Below are 20,001 nucleotides of genomic sequence, written 5' to 3' on the forward strand. Positions count from 1 at the left end.
GCGAGCCAAGTTGTCTTCAAATTTTGGGGGAAAGAAGTCATTGTCCACAATTGACTAAATGGAAATTCTACTGCACTTTTAAAGACCGGTTCATGCAAAATAGGTGCCACGATGGACCCGCCACCCACACCATGAAATCGGAAACATGGCTGAACAAATTTGATTACGGTGTCCTGTGTTTGGCGAAGGCCCTTACAGTCCTTGTCTAGCTCCACGGCTGTTGTTGTGTCGTGTTTGTCCGAGATTGGTTTTTAAACACCCAAATCTTTCCGCCCACATTTAAACCCCCCACCAGCCTTTTTACAGACCACAATGCACTTTCACTGAGTGGAGCAGGAATGGGGTGGTGGTGTTGGTGGTGGTGCTGGGGAGTGCACTAAGAGTAGGGAGGCCACGTAAAAGGGAAAATAGGTCGTCAATGCCTTCAAATTACCCCACACATACAAACACGCACATGCACACATGCCCTTCAACACGCGCACACACACACACACACACACACGCACGCACGCACACACACGCGCGCACACACACACACACACGCGCACACAAACAAACACGCACGCAAATACGCAAGCGAACACACGCACGCACTCCCTCCCTCGCCCTCTCGCTCCCCCCCCCGTGGTGGCCCCCCCAGGCCCCAGCTCTATAATTAGCATAAGTAATGACATTTAGGAGCCCTCATTGGCATGAGTAATGAGCAGATGGCGGCTAAGGCCTTGGTGCTGGTGGTGAGGCGAAAAAGGCTCGCTCCCCTTTTTCCAGATTGGTGTGTGTGTGCGTGTGTGCGCGCGCACGCGCGCAGTGTGCATTTTTAAATCAGCGTGAGTGTGTAGGATTCTCAATGTGTGTGTTTGTTTCTCTATCTCTCTCTCTCAACCCATGTGTGTGTGTGTGTGTGTGTGTGTGTGTGTGTGTGTGTGTGTGTGTGTGTGTGTGTGTGTGTGTGTGTGTGTGTGTGTGTATGTGTGTGAGGGCTGGAAAGAGGAGGGAGGGTGTTTGGCAGGTAGATCTTGTCCGCCTCTGCTCTCGAAGCCTTAAAAAAAAGCAATAAAGCTTCAACAGCCGGTGATTTTCTTCTGTCGCTCCCTTTTTTAAAAAAAAACGCTATCTGGTTCTAGCCGGCAGCAAAGGCTTGTTGGGTCAACGTTTGTCAGGCTTGTAGCACGTTCTGTCCAAGCGGTGCCCATAATAACATATCATGCTTCTCCGGAGCTTATCCGGGCAGTACTGGTGGCTTCTGCATCTCAGAGAGCAGGACGATAAGCCAGGTGGATTGGTATGGTGGGGTGTCCTGTGTGTGTGTGTGTGTGTGTGTGTGTGTGTGTGTGTGTGTGTGTGTGTGTGTGTGTGTGTGTGTGTGTGTGTGTGTGTGTGTGTGTGTGTGTGTGTGTGTGTGTGTGTGTCTGGTGAAAGGCCCGGTTTATGTGCGCTTTACACGCTTGTATTTTGGCCTGGATGTAGGCAGCTGCAGGGGGAGGGGGCACTGACAACTGTGTTTAGATGTGGTTAGCCCACACACTAGTGTCTGTGATGGAGAGTCAGCAGAGAGAGAGAGAGAGATAGTGTGTGTGTGTGTGTGTGTGTGTGTGTGTGTGTGTGTGTGTGTGTGTGTGTGTGTGTGTGTGAAAGGGTAAGAAAGAGAATGACAGAAAGTGTGTGTGTGTGGTGTGTGTGTGTGTGGTGTGTGTGTGCTTGCACACTGCTGTCAGTCAGTGAGAGTGTGTCTGCGTGTGTGTGTGTGTGTGTGTGTGTACTTACACACTGCTATCAGTCAGTGAGAGTGTGTCTGTGTGTGTGTGTCTACTTACACACTGCTATCGGTCAGTGAGAGTGTGTCCGCGTCGCTGGACATGCTCTGCTGCTCGCTGTCGTTGGCGCTGGTGGCGGGGGCCATAGCGTAGCCCGTGTTCACATAGTACGGGTTGATGGGCTCCCTCCACTTCCTGTGAACACACACACACACACACACACACACACACACACACACACACACACACACACACACACACACACACACACACACACACACACACACACACACACACACACACACACACACACACACACACACACACACACACACGGAAACACACACGGAAACACACACACACGCACAAAAGAGATGGTTCAATTTAAATATTACCAGCAATAATGCACTTTATAAAAATGCCTACTGTACACAGGAGGCAGGTCAACAAGAGTGCAAAACAAGAATTAGGCTAAAAGCTGAAAACAAATAAACCAATGTGCTGCCATATATTGATTTGCCATTTAGCACTTGAGAATAAAATAAAATATGCATTCAAGTATTGCCACATGAAAGGCCTTCAAATCATTGAATGGTGCCAAAAAAGGTCACCAGAGACGAGAAAAATATGTAAAATAGAACCCCGTCTGCAATAGCACAGGCCAGGTTCACCATTAGAAGACATCATTGACCAACCATCAAATTATATTCATGTTTTGGTGATTTGTGTTTTGCCCGTATCCTTATAAGTGGAGAGAAATGCTTCATACAAATTGAGGTGACCATCCACTAACTACTAGCCTATCTGCGCATCAGTAACGCTCGCCTGCCTGCTTGCTTGCTTCTAGGCCTTTTTCCTCGGATGGGTGAATTTCAACCTTATTTCTAGTCCTCTGCACTGACTTCAGAGCAACGCGTTGCCAGTCCGTCTAAAAACACTACATGAAAGGCACTCTGCCGTGTGCAATAATGCTGTGGGTTGTGCAACTCTGGTGAGTCTAAGAGAAACAGAGGAGAGGAAAAAAGGAGAGTGCAAATAAGGGGAGGCAATCGACCCTCTCAGCTCACAGGCAAGAGTCCAAATAGCATAGAACAACTGGAAAGTGGAGTTTAAGGTGCAATAGATTGAAAGATACATATCACAACTAGACTGCATTCTAGCAGAAAATGCAAAAAGTAGGCTTTCCTTCCACCATTATATTCAATAGCGAGAAAATGGAGAAAATAACGAAAAAACGTCAACAGGTACAGACACACAATGTCTGTTTTAACGTCTCCAAACCGGGCTGGTCGTTTTAGAGTTCGTACAGTGCTTATACAGTGAGTCCAATATGTATTTGATCCCTTGCTAATTTTGCCGGTTTGCCCACTAATAAAGACATGATCAGTCTATAAATTTATGATAATATGTATTCAAACATGGAGAGACAGAATATCAAAAAGAAATTCCAGAAAATAACTTAAATTAATATATTTTAATTTATTTGTCTTTAATTTAGGCAAATAAGTATTTGACCCCTCAAGCTAAAGAAGATAAAGTGCTTTGGGGCAAAGCCCTAGTTGTCTAGCATTGAGGTCAGATGCTTCTTTTAGTTGATGACAATGTTTGTGCATATAGTAGAAAATATTTTTGCCCATTTTTCTTTGCACATTATCTCTAAAACATTAATAGTTTGTGGCTGTAGCTTGGCAAATGGGAGGTTCAGTTCTCTCCATAGAATTACTATAGGGTTAATATTTGGAGACTGTCTAGGCTACTTCACGACTTTAATATGCTTCTTATTGAGCCACTCCTTCGTTGCTTTGACTGTATGTTGTGTATTATTGTCATGTTGGGAGATCCAAAAATGGCCCACCCTTCAGTCTAGTGGTGGAGGGAAGGACGTTTGCACTCAGGATTGCACATTACATGTCTCCCTCCATCCATTCGTTGACGATGTGAAGTTGTCCTGTGCCTTGGCCAGACAAACACCCTCAAACCATAATGATACCACTTTCATGCATGATGGTGAGGAGGGTGTTCTTGGGATCATAGACAGCAGTACTCTTTCTCAAAAAACATTGAATTGTGATAATGCCAAACAGCTCGATTTTGGTTTCATCTGACTACAGCACGTCCTTATCATATCCTAAACCAGTCTGATGTCCGTTGGCAAACCTCAAGTGGGACTGCACAGGTTCCTTCTGAAGTAGAGGTACCATGTGTGAACTACAGGATTGTAAACCTCTGTGGCATTAAGTGCTACCAATAGTTTTCTCAGTGATTTTGGTCCCAGTAGCTTTGATATCATTGCCTAGTTCATCTTGTACAGCTCTAGGGTGATTTCTTTCTGTTCTCATGATTATCAAATCCCTACAAAAGGTCAAATCTTGTATAGAACTCCAGACAGGGTGATGGATAGTCGTTTTGTCTTCCTCATGTTTTGGAAGAAACGCATCAACAGCTGGGTCATTAATACCCAGTCTCTTTCTTGTGGCTTTGCAGCCCATTTAATCTTTGTTCAGGTCTAAAATCGTGTCCCTGATATCATTTGACCACTCTTTGGTCTTTCCCATGCTGGTGAGGTTGGAGTGTGACTGATTCACTCATGCTATGGACTGATTCCCCTGATTCAATGTGTCTTTTATGCATGTTAGTATGTACAGGTGTCTTTAATTCAGATGACAAGTTGATCGGAAGTGCCCATCTGGTCTGTGGGCCCGGAACTGTAATCAGTTTGCAGGGGATCAAATACTTATTTTGCTCGATGAAATGGAAATAAATTAATATATATTCTCTTCAGTTAATTTCTGAATTTTCTTTTTGATATTCTGTCTCTCCATATTAGAATACATATTATCATAACATTTATAGACTGATCATGTCTTTATTAGTGGGCAAACCAACAAAATCAGCAAGGGATCAAATACATATTGGACTCACTGTATCTCAGAAGCCCTAAGAGGAGTCGAGTTTTCAGACTTAGGGAAGATAACCAATAATAAGCAATAAACAGCTGGGGCAAGCCCAGTTAATAAGCACATTCATTCTACTCCACAGCAGCGAAGAGCATCTTAACAGGGTCCATCATCAACTTGTATGGAAACGCCACAGTGCCAGAATGCAAGACATTACAAAGAGTGAATTCTGCTGAGTGCTTCATCATGCACCTCTCCCTGACATTCGGTTATCTATACAAAGAGAGTTAAACCCAGAGCCAATAAAATTCTTAAAGACCAGTCGCACCCAGGATATGGACTGCTCAGAAAATTGAGATCTAGTAGGCAACCGTGCTGTCATAGGGCAAGAACAGAGACTCAGAAGTTGTACACACTGCTTCACACTTTTTTGGACCGGCCACTTGTTTCATTATATGAGACTTACAAGTGTCTCGGACAAATATCACACATGTATGTACCCCCCTTTCAGTTTATGCATAATGCACAGCACGATTCAACCAAAAACAGATCTCATTTTAAGCTTCATTGTTGATTGACAAAGCCAGTCACTAACATCAGAACTGAGCATTGAATTAACTTTATTCAAGCAACTTTACTGGTGCAATATTTATTGACCTGCAGTGATTGGTCCTCCTTTGCCATCCGTTATTTCCCCTCAATATGGCATGCAATGTTTTCACAATTTTCAGGCCGATGACTTTGAGACAATACAAAACAAATATGTTATTACCAGTAATGGTACACAAATTATGCTTGTGTTTTGAATCTGAGCTTTACCCCTAGCTCCTGAAGGGGCAGTGATGATGTACAGCGTTAGTAGACAGAGAGCAAGACGATATCAGTGTTTGGCACCATCACATACAGCAGTAGGCTTCTGAAGGAGCTCTCCAACGTCTCCATCCACTGACTACCGACTATAAAGCAGGGGCTCTGGGGGCCGACCGTACATCCGATGGGGGCCTCGTCTTATTAGCCCCAACCAGAGGCTCCCCCTCACCTGACTGCACTAAAAGAGTGCTGCGCTTGCCCCAATCCGTTGGCCCTCTAAATAATGCAGATGGGTGGGAATTAGGCACTCTTCTGCTTTACTAAAAGAAGAATGAAAAAAAGAAGCAGAAGCAGCAGCAGTAGTAGTAGTAGTAGTAGTAGTAGTAGTATGCTTGATTCGAAAAAAAAATTGTAATTTGTGCTCGGCCTCGCCAGGGTACATTTCGGAGTCTGCTTCAAGCGAGTGATCAAACAAGAAAGTGAGAAAGCAAGCAAGCAAGCGCTTTACTGGAAGAACTTCATCATCATCATCATCATCATCACCATCAGCCATGGATGGATGGATGGATGGCTGGCCATTAAATATGCATTTATACGAGATTAAAAATGCAAATCGGGCGAGAGTGGATGCATTCTGGGAGACAGCGGGCCGGGAAAGAGAGATGTATCAGGAGTGAAGAGGAAGCAGCACGGGCGCGGGCGGGGGCGAAGGCTGGGGCGAAGGCGGGGGCGCAGGCGGGGGCGCAGGCTGGGTTTATAAACATGAGCAGCAGTGTCCTCAGAGCACCATCCTGCTACAGTTAACACCTCAACCAGCCTGGGCTGCATTTCTCAAAACCATAGTTGCTAACTACATTAGCTACTCAAAGTAACTTTGTTGTTTGCAATGCAATTTCCCATTGACAAAGACCAGTGTTTCCCACAGAAATTTTGGAAACTATGGGGGCAGCCGGGATTTTTTTTTGTCCTGGGGGGGGGGGTGTCTTTTCACGGGCCTTTTTTTTTGGGGGGGGGGGGGTATTCACGCAGTGTAAATGCAAAATGGCAAAACAATGAGTACAGTATGACATTGGCGCATGGAGAAACTATAGGCCTACGCCTACATTTCAGCCATTTATATTTTGAAAAATAAGGCTACATAATACACATGCAGGGGTCTATGTAATGAAAAAAATAATAAAACAAAATAGGAGCAGAGATAAGAATTTAAGATTGCTGTGAAATTGTTAACGCATAAACAACAAGGGTCTAAGAGGGTAGGCTATGCCTTTTCCCCACACACACATTCTACATGAGGGGTGCTGGTCACAGGGCCAGTTTTTCAAAATTCCTCCCATTAAAAGGGCTGAACAACATATTACTCATTTATGTCTATATTCACATTCATTACACATTCATTTCTATATGCAGCCCGATGTCTCCTCTGCCTTGTCAATGAAGGCCTGTCACCTAACTCATTACAACTGTAAAAGAAAGCCTGGGGAGTGTTAGTAAACTCATCCCAACTGTCCCTTCTCGGAAGGTTTTTTTTTTTATTGCTCCCAAACCCAAGTTAACTACAACAACTTGACAAGGCTTTTGATCCCTCTCTCTTTCAAGCACTTGTGGTTTTCTCTATAGGATGTATTTACTCCAGGAGGAAAATGCGAAGGAAATCGTAATTGAAATCGTTTTTAACAAAAACGGAAATCGATAAAAAAAGTAAAAACAAAAAAAACAATTTTTTTTTTAATTTTTTTTTTAACATTTTCGGAAACTATGGCGGCCAAATTTAAACTATGGCGGGCCGCCATAGTTTCCTCAATGTATGGGAAACACTGAAGACCTAAGTTGCTAACTGGCTAACAACTAAGTTCCTTACGCCTTTGAGAAACGCACCCCTTATTACCATCTTACTCATGCCAAGAAGAGTACATTTTCTGTAAATGAACGTATGGTTAATTGATCACCAGTCTAGAGGTGCACTTTGAAGGAACATACTTGCATAAGCTCTCATTCCTGGTGCAGTTATGTACACAGGGCATGTGTTTTGGTATGGTTTATCAGGAATTATTATATGGTTGTGACGTCATCTGTCGAATGCTCCATTCATTTCAACGGGGCTCCCCAACGTTCGGACGTCTGTTATTTTTCGATAACGGACGGGTTGGTCTATAACAGACCGCTGTCAATGGCAACAAGACTTTTCACTGCTAAAGCGACTTTTCAACAAGACTCTAATCAGCTGCTGTGATAGACAGCACCCGTTGTCCTGGCTACCGCTGTCAATGGCAACAATACGTTCACTGCTAAAGCCACTGGCTTGTATACAAGTCAGTGGCTAAAGCGAATGTTTCATATCACTCCACGGCACTGTTTTGTTTTGCGCAGCAACAATCTTAACATTAAATAGGCCTAAAGAAATGTCCCCGCCATGTGTGAATCATTTAAGTATATCTATATAATAAGCGGGTTAACTTTCGGCGAGTCGGTCGCTTTGTGGAATAGCAGCACTTCAGAGAGAACAAGACCCCTCCGCTCCGCGTCGGGGTCTAAAGATTCTCTCTGTCGTGCTGCTATTCCACGGTAGCGACCTTCTCGCCGAACGTTAACCCTTACATAATGACAAGGACTCACTAAAGAACGCCATATAACTAATCAAAGAGGTGTGTTTCCGAATGATGGAAAGCTTTTCTATCAGCGCTTCTATTTTTACAAGATCCAGAAGGTTCAGAGCAAGGGTGCAACCAAAAGGATCTCATTTTAAAGGTTTAAAACTAGCTCTCTAGACGGTAGCCCTGTTAATGCAGTAAAAAGTAATACAATTGAAAACTGGAAAAAAAAGAATCTGTGGGAACCATTCTTAAGAGCCTGGATTCACTTCAAAGTCTCTTCCAAATATCTTCAAAAAATCCAAGCTCTGTATAGAACAGCAAGACAGGCAAGCTGTTCCTAGTGGGGAAAACCAAGCCTTCATCTTCAACCACCTCAACATTTTAGGTGTCGATCATTTTTAGAGCAATAAGTTGTGAAGATTTTTCACATCGGTCATGCTCATGAATATTTCAACACAGTAGAGACCCTACTGTCTGGTGCCCAACATTTTCCGGGGTGTTTCTGAAAAGTCTTCAAGCGTAGACATTACTTGCAGGAAGCTTGAGAGAATGGGTTGGATATTTCAAATAGCCTGCCTGCACAAGCTACTTTAACTTAAATCTAAATCCTATCCTTGTCTAGCGTGTTCTGGTTGCACACACTCTTCAATACTTTGCAGAACTCCAGAGGAAAAATATGCCTGTAGAAGCAGACGGGCCAGCTGAAAGCAAGCGTGCCTGTCTGTGGAACTTGAATTTCCAAATCCAAAAAGCTTCCAAAGAGAAGTCTAGTTGCTTAAAACTTGGCTCTTGTTTCCTGAGAAATAGGTTGATTGCCTACTGACTACCACACCATCCAACACACACACACGTGTTGCTGACACCCAGACACCTGCCTCTGCACAGTAGTATCTGCTCTCCACACACACACACCTCAGTCTGATGGCCTGCCCCTCTCTCATCATACGAGTCCCCTTCCCTTCTCTCCTAGGCCTGCCCCAGGCTCACCGCCTTCCTTTGTGGGGCATCCTATTCAAGGTGTCTGCCTCTACACACACACACACACACACACACACACACACACACACACACACACACACACACACACACACACACACACACACACACACACACACACACACACACACCTCTCCTCACCTACTGCTGCTGTAGACAGGCCAGTGGGTGATATGTATAGCCTAGCCTTATTTTCAATATCTACTTTCAAGTAAAAAAAAAAAGTAAAAAGAAAAAAACAAACACATGTAGCTATGGATAACGACGTCATAATGGTACTCAATGCTTGCGCAAAGGCAAGCATGGTGGGTGAAATTCTACTCCATCATAAATATTAGTGTGGCTTTGTAGCAGAGTACCACATATGAACTAACAGCCTTCCATTCGCACTCACAGTGGTAGTTGAGTCAAAACTGGTTGGATCCTTGCAAAATAACATTCGTGCAGCCCACCTCTTGCACAAAATGGCCCAGGGGGGGGTCTGCGCTGCTGTGTGAGCCAAGAAAGCCTTTCAAAAGGACACAGTAGCATATATGTTACACACTAAAACATGATGGGCTTATGTCTTAAGGCGGACCGATTCCCCAGAGACGGGAGACTCTGAATATTCATTTCAGAGCACAATCCGCGCGCACATATACTCGGCTTCACACTTACTGAGTTACCGCCTCTCCATTCCTTTCCTTTCTCTGAGAGAGCGTGTACCGAATGCAGAAGCTAATAGATACTCTACACCCGACAACTCTACCATCTCCTCTTCTCTCCTCTCTTCTCACATCACCTCAGGTTTAATAACGTAAGGCGATCTCGCTGCCAAACCGGCCAAACATACGCCTTGTTGTCATCTTGCATTATCCAGAGAAAGAAAAAAAACGACAGCAAAACACACAAAAAATCCAAACCTATGGAGGGGACAAAAGGAGCAGGTTCATCTGAACTGCAGGGTGGATTGGGTTTCTCTTTATGCGTGTGCGTGTCTAAATATTTTCCATTTCTGACTCAGTTTGGGATCCAGGGCCATTTTTTTTCCACTTCACCTGCTTGATCCAAGGTGACTGGTGTGATCTCTGATTAAGAATTTCCAACATCTTAATAGCACGAAATAGAAGAAACAACAGGAACGAAAACACACCTTGAGGCTTCAAAGAGACCCTTGAGATATCAGATAATGAAAGCAGCACTACTGCAAATGCGAAAAGATAAAAAAAGAACTCAAGAGTGTGAACTAAAACTAACAAAGTAGTTTTTCAAATGTAGACTGAAACACACATTTTTTTCAAGCTTTAAAAACCTTTGAATTCTGGAATACCAAAAACACTTTGAAAGAAACTTCTGAGACACTGCTTTTATTGTTTTCCCTTTTTCTCATTGTCATGCCCTTATTTTTTATTTAATTTGCAATGTTCTCACTTAACTTACTTTTATTCATTCTTCGTGATGCCTATTGAATTGCATCTGTGTACACACCGCGCTATACAAATAAAATTGCCTTTCCTTGCCTTGAAACTCAAGCAATTTTTTTCAGAGCAATATCAGACATAGATTTGTGCTCACCCTTGTGTAATTCAAGAGCATACAAAAACAATGTGTGAGAGAAATCTCAGTCTGAAAAAAGTCCAAACCTATTGAACAAAACCAGGAGTTTACGGACCCAACTTCATCTGTCTGATACTATCCCGGTGTGCACACTCATCATCTACACACACACAGACACACGTGTACAAGACATACACTCACACGTACGCACAAGCGCACAGAAACACAGTTTCTAAACAGACTCCCTTGAGGTGTGTGAGGGTAAACACTGCAGAGAGAAAAATTCCTTCTCCCAATCAAGCGGGGCACAACAAGCCAAGCCAAGCCAAGCCAAGCCAATAGATGATGATGATGATGATGATGATGATGATGAAAAGGTAGGTAGGTGGGTGATTTAGACCACAAGGTGTGTGTGTGCGATATATAGAGATAATACATAACATAATACGCATATTATGGTTCTATTGTTTCTGCTGCCTAGGCATCTGTAAATGAACCGTGTTCTGACCAGAGCATCATGGATGGATATTTGAAAGCTGGAAGCTGGAAGCTGTGGCCGGGGACAGCAGCAGCATATCATGCAGCCGGCCCCTCTGGTGATTATCATCCGCCTTTCAAGCCTCTCCCAGCTCCTCTAATGATTTAAGCAGCAGGCAAGTCGATATTGGGAGGAATCACAGGCGAGCGGAGCGGGCCGCCGCGGGAGGGAGGGATGGAGGGAGGGAGGGAGGGAGGGAGGGAGGGGGGGATGGGGAGCCTTTCAAACCTGCACTCCCATAGCTGCCGCTCTCACACATCTTTCCCATTTATCTCCAAAACAATAGTCTTGCCCAATCCACATGGGGCTGAGGTTTTCCTTTTTCCCTCTCTTCCTTTTTTTCCATTTCTTTTTCCCCCCCTCTTTCCTTCCTCGAGACATCCACCAGACAGATCCGAACCCATACCTATACTGTTCTCCCAGCAGTACGGTTCAGTAGCAGAGTTTTCTCTCTCTCTCTCTCTCGCTCTCTCTCTCTATATCTTACTCTCCTGCTCTAGTGGATGGAGTGCTGGGAAATCATGTTGCATTAACATAAAGCTATGCCGAGGCCAAATTAATACAAGCTTCCCATCGCCGAGAAAGAAGAAGAGTGCTTACTTAGACCTCGCAATGCAACCGGGAAGCCACTCGATCTGCAGAGACAACTCAGAATGCTAGAAACCTGGCGAAAAATCCCATTAATGGGAAAAGCGATTGCGATTTCTGCTTCCTTGTACAACAACACACGCCACTTATTATCGGCTAGATGTGAAACAGGTTCTTGAAGCACACTTAAAGTGATACTGTCCAATTTTTGGAAATAAGCTTATTATTTTACACCTTCCCTTGAGTTAAATAGTAGGGCTTTACCATTCTCCTGTACTTTCAACCGTCTTCTGGGTATGGCAGTGCAGATTTTACCTTCATGCTTGGAGGTAACATTTGCACTGCCATAGCTACAAAACGGTTGAAAGTACAGGAAAACGGTAAAACCCTATTATTTAACTCAAAGGGAGGTGTCAAATGAGATTATTTCCAAAAATGGGACAGTATCACTTTAAGGGGAAGTCATTAACCAAAGGGCCGTGGGGCTCCAATAATTGCGCGTGGCCCCTTCACACACTAGGAATGGATCACGGAGCTCTTGGCTTTGCCGGCCACGTCCAGAGCTGGGGTCTGGAGACGCTCGCTCGGCGATAGATCGATTAAAGACGACCAAGTGCAGCGCAACACAGGTGAGACGGCCGGCTGGCTTTGACATCACTCACAGCAGAACTAACTTCACACAGGCACACAGACAGACAGACACCCACACGCACACCCACACCCACACAGTTGAGGCGGAAATCCATCGTTGTGATCACTCAGGAGTATTAGCCTTCACAGCCACCCCTCGTCGCCCTCTCATACACACACCAGACTTTATCTGTACGATCACTCAGCGAATTAGACTACACAGTGCTGCTCAGCCCTCCACACACACACACACACACACACACACACACACACACACACACACACACACACACACACACACACACACACACACACACACACACACACACACACACACACACACACACACACACACACACTAAATGCAGGAAGTATGCTAGGGGTGACCGGGGCCTTTCCACACATCAGCAATTAGCAAGGACAGGATGAGGTGGTGGTGGTGTGGTCTTCATTAGAAGTGCAGGTCACTCTAGCACTAGCAGATTGCTGATGTTATCATGGTAGTAGTCTGCATCACTCTGCTGCCTTTCTTCTCCTCCTGCCACTTTCCACAGCATGATACCTTTTACACAGACACACACACACACACACACACAGACAAGTGTACGCGCGCACCAAAAACAAAGAGGGCCTCCTGGGGGTTACAACACTGTGCTGTGACAGGCTAATAAGACAACAGTGTCTTCACTCACTTCACTGCTCCCACTAGCCTATATTGTAGTCTACTTTCACAGCAGAGCAAAACGTGAATCTGTGTTCTGTATTCTGATTCATCCACATACCTTTCCTCATCCAACTCAAAAAAAAAAAAAAAAAAATTCAAGACATATGACTTGTGCAAAATTTAGATCTTCAAAAAGCCTGAAGGGGTGAGCTATAGGGGTATTTAAAAATGGAGGGTCTTTTTTTGTAATTCAAGCCAAAATACTCCATCTTTAATGAAAATAATCACTTCAAAAACAGGCACACAAATACTCGACTGACTCTACCCAATTAAAGCGAGGCCTCATCACCAGGGGCTACGGAGAATATACATACAGAATGGGGTGGGGAGAGTTACCATGGTTTCGGGAACATCAAAGTCACAAGTTATGGCCTGTTAGCAAGTGCCCTCTAACATGTTTTAATACTTCAAATGTTGTGCAACAATCCAACTCCTTTTCTTGTGGCTTGCGTTAGAAATGGTGGTGAGAAGGGAGGGGCTTAGACAAACCAATTAGGTCCCTACATAATACCCCCGAAAACAGGACTGACTTCAGAAATGAAGCATGTATTTTTACTGCCTATATGCAATGCATGTGAGATTAACAAACAATCTGAGGAAAAGAAGTGTAATGTTATACAGCATGCAAGTGCCTCATCTGTAACAGAAAGCAAAAATTCCAAGAATTTAAGCGAACAACTGACAACTGCAGAAAGCAAGCATATTTTTCTCTCGTCAAAATAACCATGTACTATACAACATCTTGTTTTTGCCTTTGAACCTCTTGAAAACCTTAGCAGGTTGTCTTTTTGCCCAAGACATGAAAGCTCCTTCCAATTTACACATCAAACCCTTTTCTAAATAAGGAACAAAAGAATTTCAAACAAGCTTTTGATATTTTTGTTGGTGTGTGTGCGAGTCCTAGGGTCTTATGGGGTGATCTCTCTGCAGTGTGTAAATCACTACAGTGAATCTGGATTCCTCTTGCCAGCGCGCCGCACACCTTTCCTGAATTTTCAACAGATGTCAAGGATTGTCTTCAGACAGTCCAGACTCCAGAGCATGAGGTGAAAGTCAAAGGGGGTGGGGTGGGGGATAAAACTGGGTCAACTTCTAGAATTCCGAAATCTTCTGTCTCCAAAGAGGACCCTGCCAGCACTGAGCCCTACAGTAAATGCACATCTGAGAGTTAAAAAAAAACCCCACACACAATATAAATACATCAATATATCTCTCAGTTACTCAGTATATCTCTAATATACCAAGCCTTACAGCGGTCATGCAAATCTGACCTCTAAATCATGCTTTCTGCAGTGATCACATAAGCTTTGGCAAAAGATATAAAATACACGGATTGCACATTTGGGAGTGTGTGGTTTTTTTTTTTTTTTTACGCTGCTATTTGCTTTTCACGCCAAGGGCCCAGAGAGAGCTTGGTAATCCACTGTACTCTGCAGCCTTGCTCAAATGCCCAGATGCGCAGCTCTCTGTTCCAACAGGACACGGATTAGGGACTTAAGCAGTCCCATCCCACCAAATCCCATTCCATTAATGTGTGGCAGAGAGAGCTCGGCTCCGATGGACAGTTGGGGGCGGGTGTAAAATTTTACAGCCCCGCCGACTCTTGACTTCACACACAGATGAAAATAATATGCGTGATGATAACGATGTGCCTTCTCGACATTCTTGCAGAAGAATGAGAAGATCAAAACAAATCAGAACGATAAAACGTCTCCTAAAAAAAAGCAGTGTGGACATTGATGTCTTGCACACTAGTTGGGCCTATTTATCAAGTAATGAACACAGGGGTTTGCGTTTGTTCTTATATGGGGTTTTTCATATTTACTCACAACCTGCACCCAAATAGACTTTTTTTAAGTTACGATTTCATAGAAAAAAAAAAACATCCAAACCCGGTTCTTTTCAAGTGTCAGACCAAACGGAAAAGAAAAAAGCAGCAGCAGCTTTGACTTTCGGCTTCTGCTGCGGCACACCGGCTCCCTCCATTTTTCCGGCTCAAAAGAGAGGCGCCGTGTTGTGCTTTTCACTCGGCTAGCTTTTGCTCCGGCATAAAAGCCTGCCATTCACAGGACACCTGCATGGAGAAAACAAAGAGCAGCTCCCCTGCTTTCCACCCCTCAAACAGCCTGCCCCGACCCAGGCACCACACCGCCTTGCTGCAACACTCGCAGGTACTTAAGGGCCTCAACCCTTTACAACGCCAAGCCCTTTCTCTCCCTCTCTCTCTCTCTCTTTCTCATTTCCTCAGCCTGCCTGCCTGCCTGCCTGCCTGGCAGGGGTAAACTCTGAAATGCCTTTTAATTCGTCTCCACCTGATAACTTGCCATGACATGAGAGGGGAAGAGAATGCAACCTTACACCAATTCCACAGAGCATTTTGTGGCTAGCTACACAATAGGCTCTGTGGCTCCACTAGCGAGACAGCAAAAGGCAAACTTGGTGTAGCACAAGGCTATGTGATAAACAGCAAATAATAAACAACAGCATTATATGCAAAACTAGAAAAATGTATCAGGCTGTGTGTACACGACTCTAGAACAATCCTGGTTGAACATATGGCTCAATGACACCCCCCTGCACTCTCCAAGTGGCTGCGTACAGCTGTGGCTCGTTTTTCAAAACACTAGATGCCCCCTCGCCAATGTCATGTGTGCAGTAAGCTGTAGGGGACCACGCTGCATGCTGACACCACACCATTACCCTTGCAAAAGTCACTCAGCCATATTTCCATGATAGATGGGAGTGGGACTGCACATGCGCCATACTGCAGGAGCTTGTGTGCTGCAGTACGAGACAGACCATGATGGATTTGACTGCATAGTGTATAGTGCATTACACTTAGCAGACCCATTTGGTCCAAAACGACTTACAGGTATTATTTCAGGTAACATTGCCTACAGTCCCAATAGCAATTTGGGGTTAGGTGCCTTCCAAAGCCCCAGACCAACTCCCTATCCATGAGGCCACCACTACCCCATTCCAAACAGGGACTCGTTTATGGGTCATTTTCTCATGACGTCAGACACCTTTAATTCAATTCATCCAGAGCCACTATAAATTGCATCCGGTGGCATACAAACTCACACACACCTCTGTTTTCTATGGTTTCCTGCCCGAAACCAGAAGTCGTTTATACCTGTTTCGATGCAAAAACTGAACTCGGCTGGAGTCATTGCAAAAAAAAAGGCAAATTGGACGAGAAGTAGGGAGAAGAAGGCCTTACCTATTCTCCCAGCTAAGTAAAAAGGATATTACATTCATATTGCACCAAATAGGAACTCACACTGTGGGATTTAACACCACACTTCCATAACGGACATGACTGCAAGTCTACCTACAGGTTAGGGCTGCACGATTATGGAAAAAAATCATAATCACGATTATTTTGGTCAAAATCGTAATCACGATTATTGATTTTTTTGCAGATTTTTTTGAAAATTATAACAAGATGAAATATAACCAAGAATGAATTATATACGGGATGAGCAAAATAAAATGAATTGTAATAATTATGTAAAGGCAATAGCATGAAACTTAGGTGGACAGATTTCTGGCCAGAAAACACCAACCTTGTCAGTATGTTCTTGATTCAAGGACGCTCTGAAAAGGTAGGTCACTATTGCCACTATTAAATCACGATTAAAATCACGACTTCGATTTCACAGTTTTATCACGATTTTCGATTACCTTCGATTAATTGTGCAGCCCTACTACAGGTACCTGTGCACCAGGGTAGGGAGAGTAAGAAGTAGGGAGAAGAAGGCCTTACCTATTCTCCCAGCTAAGTAAAAAGGATATTACTTTCATATTGCACCAAATAGGAACTCACACTGTGGGACTAAACACCATACTTCCATAACAGACATGACTGCAAGTCTACCTACAGGTACCTGTGCACCAGGGTAGGGAGAGTAAGGAGTAGGGAGTGGGCCTTAGAGTAAGGGCCCTTAGTTACCAGTACTCTCGGCGGAGTGACAAAGCGATTGCACATGCACATTGTGCCACATAGGAACTCAAATGCTGCAGGACCAAAAGCCTGTGCAATGCTGGAGTTAGGCCTCACCTGTACTCGCGGCTGAGTGACAAAGTGATTGCACATAGGAACTAATACGCTGCAGGCTGGGCTCTAAATTAACTTTTTTCGTCACCAGCCGAAATGGCTAGGAGATGTTTATTATTTTACTAGCCAAAAACATACTCACTAATGGGTCACAACAATGGCAAGTAAGTTGGTAGTTTCTACTGGCCAAACTGAAAATGTCACCAGCATTTGGCCGGTTGGCTGTTGTTAATTTAGAGCCCTGACTACAGGACCAAAACTCTGTATACTACTGGAGTAGGCCTCACTTGTTACCTCACATCTGAGTGACAAAGCTATTGCACACATAGGAACTCATACGCTGCAGGACCAAAACCCTGTGTAACACTGGAGTAGGCTACACTGGTACTCGCGTCTGAGTGACAAAGTGATGGCACATACTAGGAACACATACGCTGCAGGACAAAAACCCGGTGTAACTCTGTAACACTGGAGTAGGCTACACTGGTACTCACGTCTGAGTGACTAAGTGATTGCACATAGGAACTCAAACGCTGCAGGACAAAAACCCTTTGTAAATTTGTAACACTGGAGTAGGCCTCGCTTGCTACTCACAGCTGAGTGACAAAGTGATTGCACACAGAAACTCAAACGCTGCAGGACAAAAACCCGGTGTAACTTTGTAACACTGGAGTAGGCTACACTGGTACTCACGTGACAAAGTGACAAAGTGATGGCACATACTAGGAACTCATACGCTGAAGGACCAACACTGTAATATTGGAGTAGGCGTCACCTGTACTCACGGCTGAGTGACAAAGTGATTGCACATAGTCTAGGAAGGAGTTCATACGCTGCAGGACCAAAACTCTGTACTGGAATACTGAAGCAGGCCTCACCTGTACTCACGGCCGTCCTGGTAGCGCTTGGCGCTGACCACCCGCTGCGGGGCCGTGTCCAGGAGCAGCTTCTCCGTCAGCCGGCTGCTGGGCGTGGGCTCGCTGCTCTCCCGCCGCTCGGCCTGCTCCTGGCGCTCCAGCTCCTGCTCGCCGCAGCGCCACTCCTCGTCCTCGTTGAGCGTGGGCAGGTATCCCGGCAGCGCCTTGCCATTGCCCGACACCGAGCTCTGGTCGCTGTAGAGCTTGGGGCTCTCGCCGCCGGTGCGCGTGTACTCCAGGTAGATGTCCGACTTGAGGAAGAGCGGGTAGGTGTTGTCCTCCATGACGGTCTGGATCTCCGTCTGTGCCTGGTCGAACATGGCCGGGTCGATGTGCAGCCGCGCCACGCAGTCCTTGATGTAGCTCTTGGTGGCCGGCTTGATCTGCCGCGAGACGATGCCGTTGTTGTCCAGCACGTACTTGCGGTAGATGGCCTTGGCCAGCTTCAGACGCTTCTCGTCACCGCTGCTGCCGCCCCCGCCACTCCCGCCCCCGCCACTCCCGCCGCCGTCCACCGCCTCCAGCTTGCGGAAGCCCGTGCAGGCGAACCAGAAGTCCAGCACGTCGGCGCACTCCTCCTGCTTCAGGAACTTGCGGAACAGGTGTATGCCGTCCTGGTCGTCCAGCAGCGAGTGCAGCGACTCGGCCCACTTCAGGTAGGGCGGCGTGGGCGAGGCGCTGCCCTCGGGCTCGTAGCCCAGGTCCAGGTCCGGCCGGCGCGGCGTGGCCGTGGACGCCTCGCTCCGCAGGCTCTCGCTCTTGGAGACGTAGTAGTAGCCGCCGTGGTGCCCCGTGTGGCCACCCCCACCCCCACCGCCCCCGCCGACACAGACATATTGCCGGCCATCGCCCGGCAGCAGGTCACCGCCTTCCTCGCCGGGCACAGGCGGCCGCGGGGCGTCCTCAGTGAAGCTGCCCCCGCCGACCAGGTCCGCCAGGTAGCCGGCCCGCTTCTCGCTCCCGCTCATGCTGACGCTCGCAGCATCCATGCACACCGCTGCTGCTGCCCTGCTGCCGCGGCCCGGCGGGAATCAGATCCAGAGTTCTACTAATGCCACAGCAAAAGAATTCCTCCTGGGGGAGAGAGAGAGAGGGAGAGAGCACAGTACAGCACAGTGAGATGACAACTCAAAGATGTATGTAAAAAAAAAAAAAACAGACAGCTGAACGGGTACATCAGTGCCACCTTCATGCAGTAGACTAGTCCACATCCACAAGCTGAATTTCACCACCCACTCCCACACACAAAGAAACAGTTTGACATTATTTTATACCATATAAAGAGACTCTAGGCAATACCTTCCCACTCTGTCGATGGTGACAATGGTATCTTTGCCCAGACCTTTGGATTTTTCTGTATGCGTGTGTGGTGGTGTTGATGAATTACTTAGCTATTATGACAGCCCAATCAACTGATATAGATATGGCTCTATACAGAGTACTCTAGCTTTGCCATCTGGGTCACAGCATCAAATAAATATGACACAAGACTGTTTCAATGCCAACATCATCTCTCAAATACCCTAGTCAGCATATTTTCTCTGCAACTGAGCAGATTACGTCAGAAAAGTTTGTGCAGAGGCATATATATTTATGGTGTGTGTAATTAACTCATTTTAAACGTCAACTTTATTAAAGGGGTTTTAATAAGATGAAATACCAAACATTAATGTAAACAGTGGAGCTGGTGCATCACCCACTTGCCACAGGAAGAAACAAGAACTGTGTTGGCTCACATCACAAAGTCACAAACAGCCTAGCAAACAAGATAAGCTTTTGAGGCATTAGATGTTACAACAACGTAGACACTTGAAAATAAAACAACAAAAGCTTTGACTTTGTACCAAAGCCATGCAGTCGTTTAATACTGACTGCTTGATTTTTTTTCTCTCCTCAATTCAAGGGATCGATGTTATTATTAATGTATTCATGCTTACAGCACGAGGCTCACTGATGG

The 20,001-nt window shown here is 45.4% G+C and overlaps 1 protein-coding gene across 3 annotated transcripts in view; it reads right to left on the reverse strand.

Moving 5' to 3' along the window:
* Positions 1–20,001, reverse strand: part of axin1 (axin 1) — a 61,739-nt gene that overhangs the window by 39,990 nt on the left and 1,748 nt on the right. For all 3 annotated transcript variants that reach the window (XM_063185506.1, XM_063185513.1, XM_063185501.1), the window contains exons 2-3: positions 18,006–19,118; positions 1,815–1,949 (exon numbers count right to left, since the gene is read on the reverse strand). In XM_063185506.1, coding sequence (XP_063041576.1) covers positions 1,815–1,949; positions 18,006–19,033 — 1,163 coding nt within the window. In that variant the 5' untranslated portion in view covers positions 19,034–19,118. The remainder of the gene's footprint in view (positions 1–1,814; positions 1,950–18,005; positions 19,119–20,001) is intronic.

This window comes from Engraulis encrasicolus, chromosome 2 (assembly GCF_034702125.1).
Source record: "Engraulis encrasicolus isolate BLACKSEA-1 chromosome 2, IST_EnEncr_1.0, whole genome shotgun sequence".
NCBI classification, from domain to species: domain Eukaryota; kingdom Metazoa; phylum Chordata; class Actinopteri; order Clupeiformes; family Engraulidae; genus Engraulis; species Engraulis encrasicolus.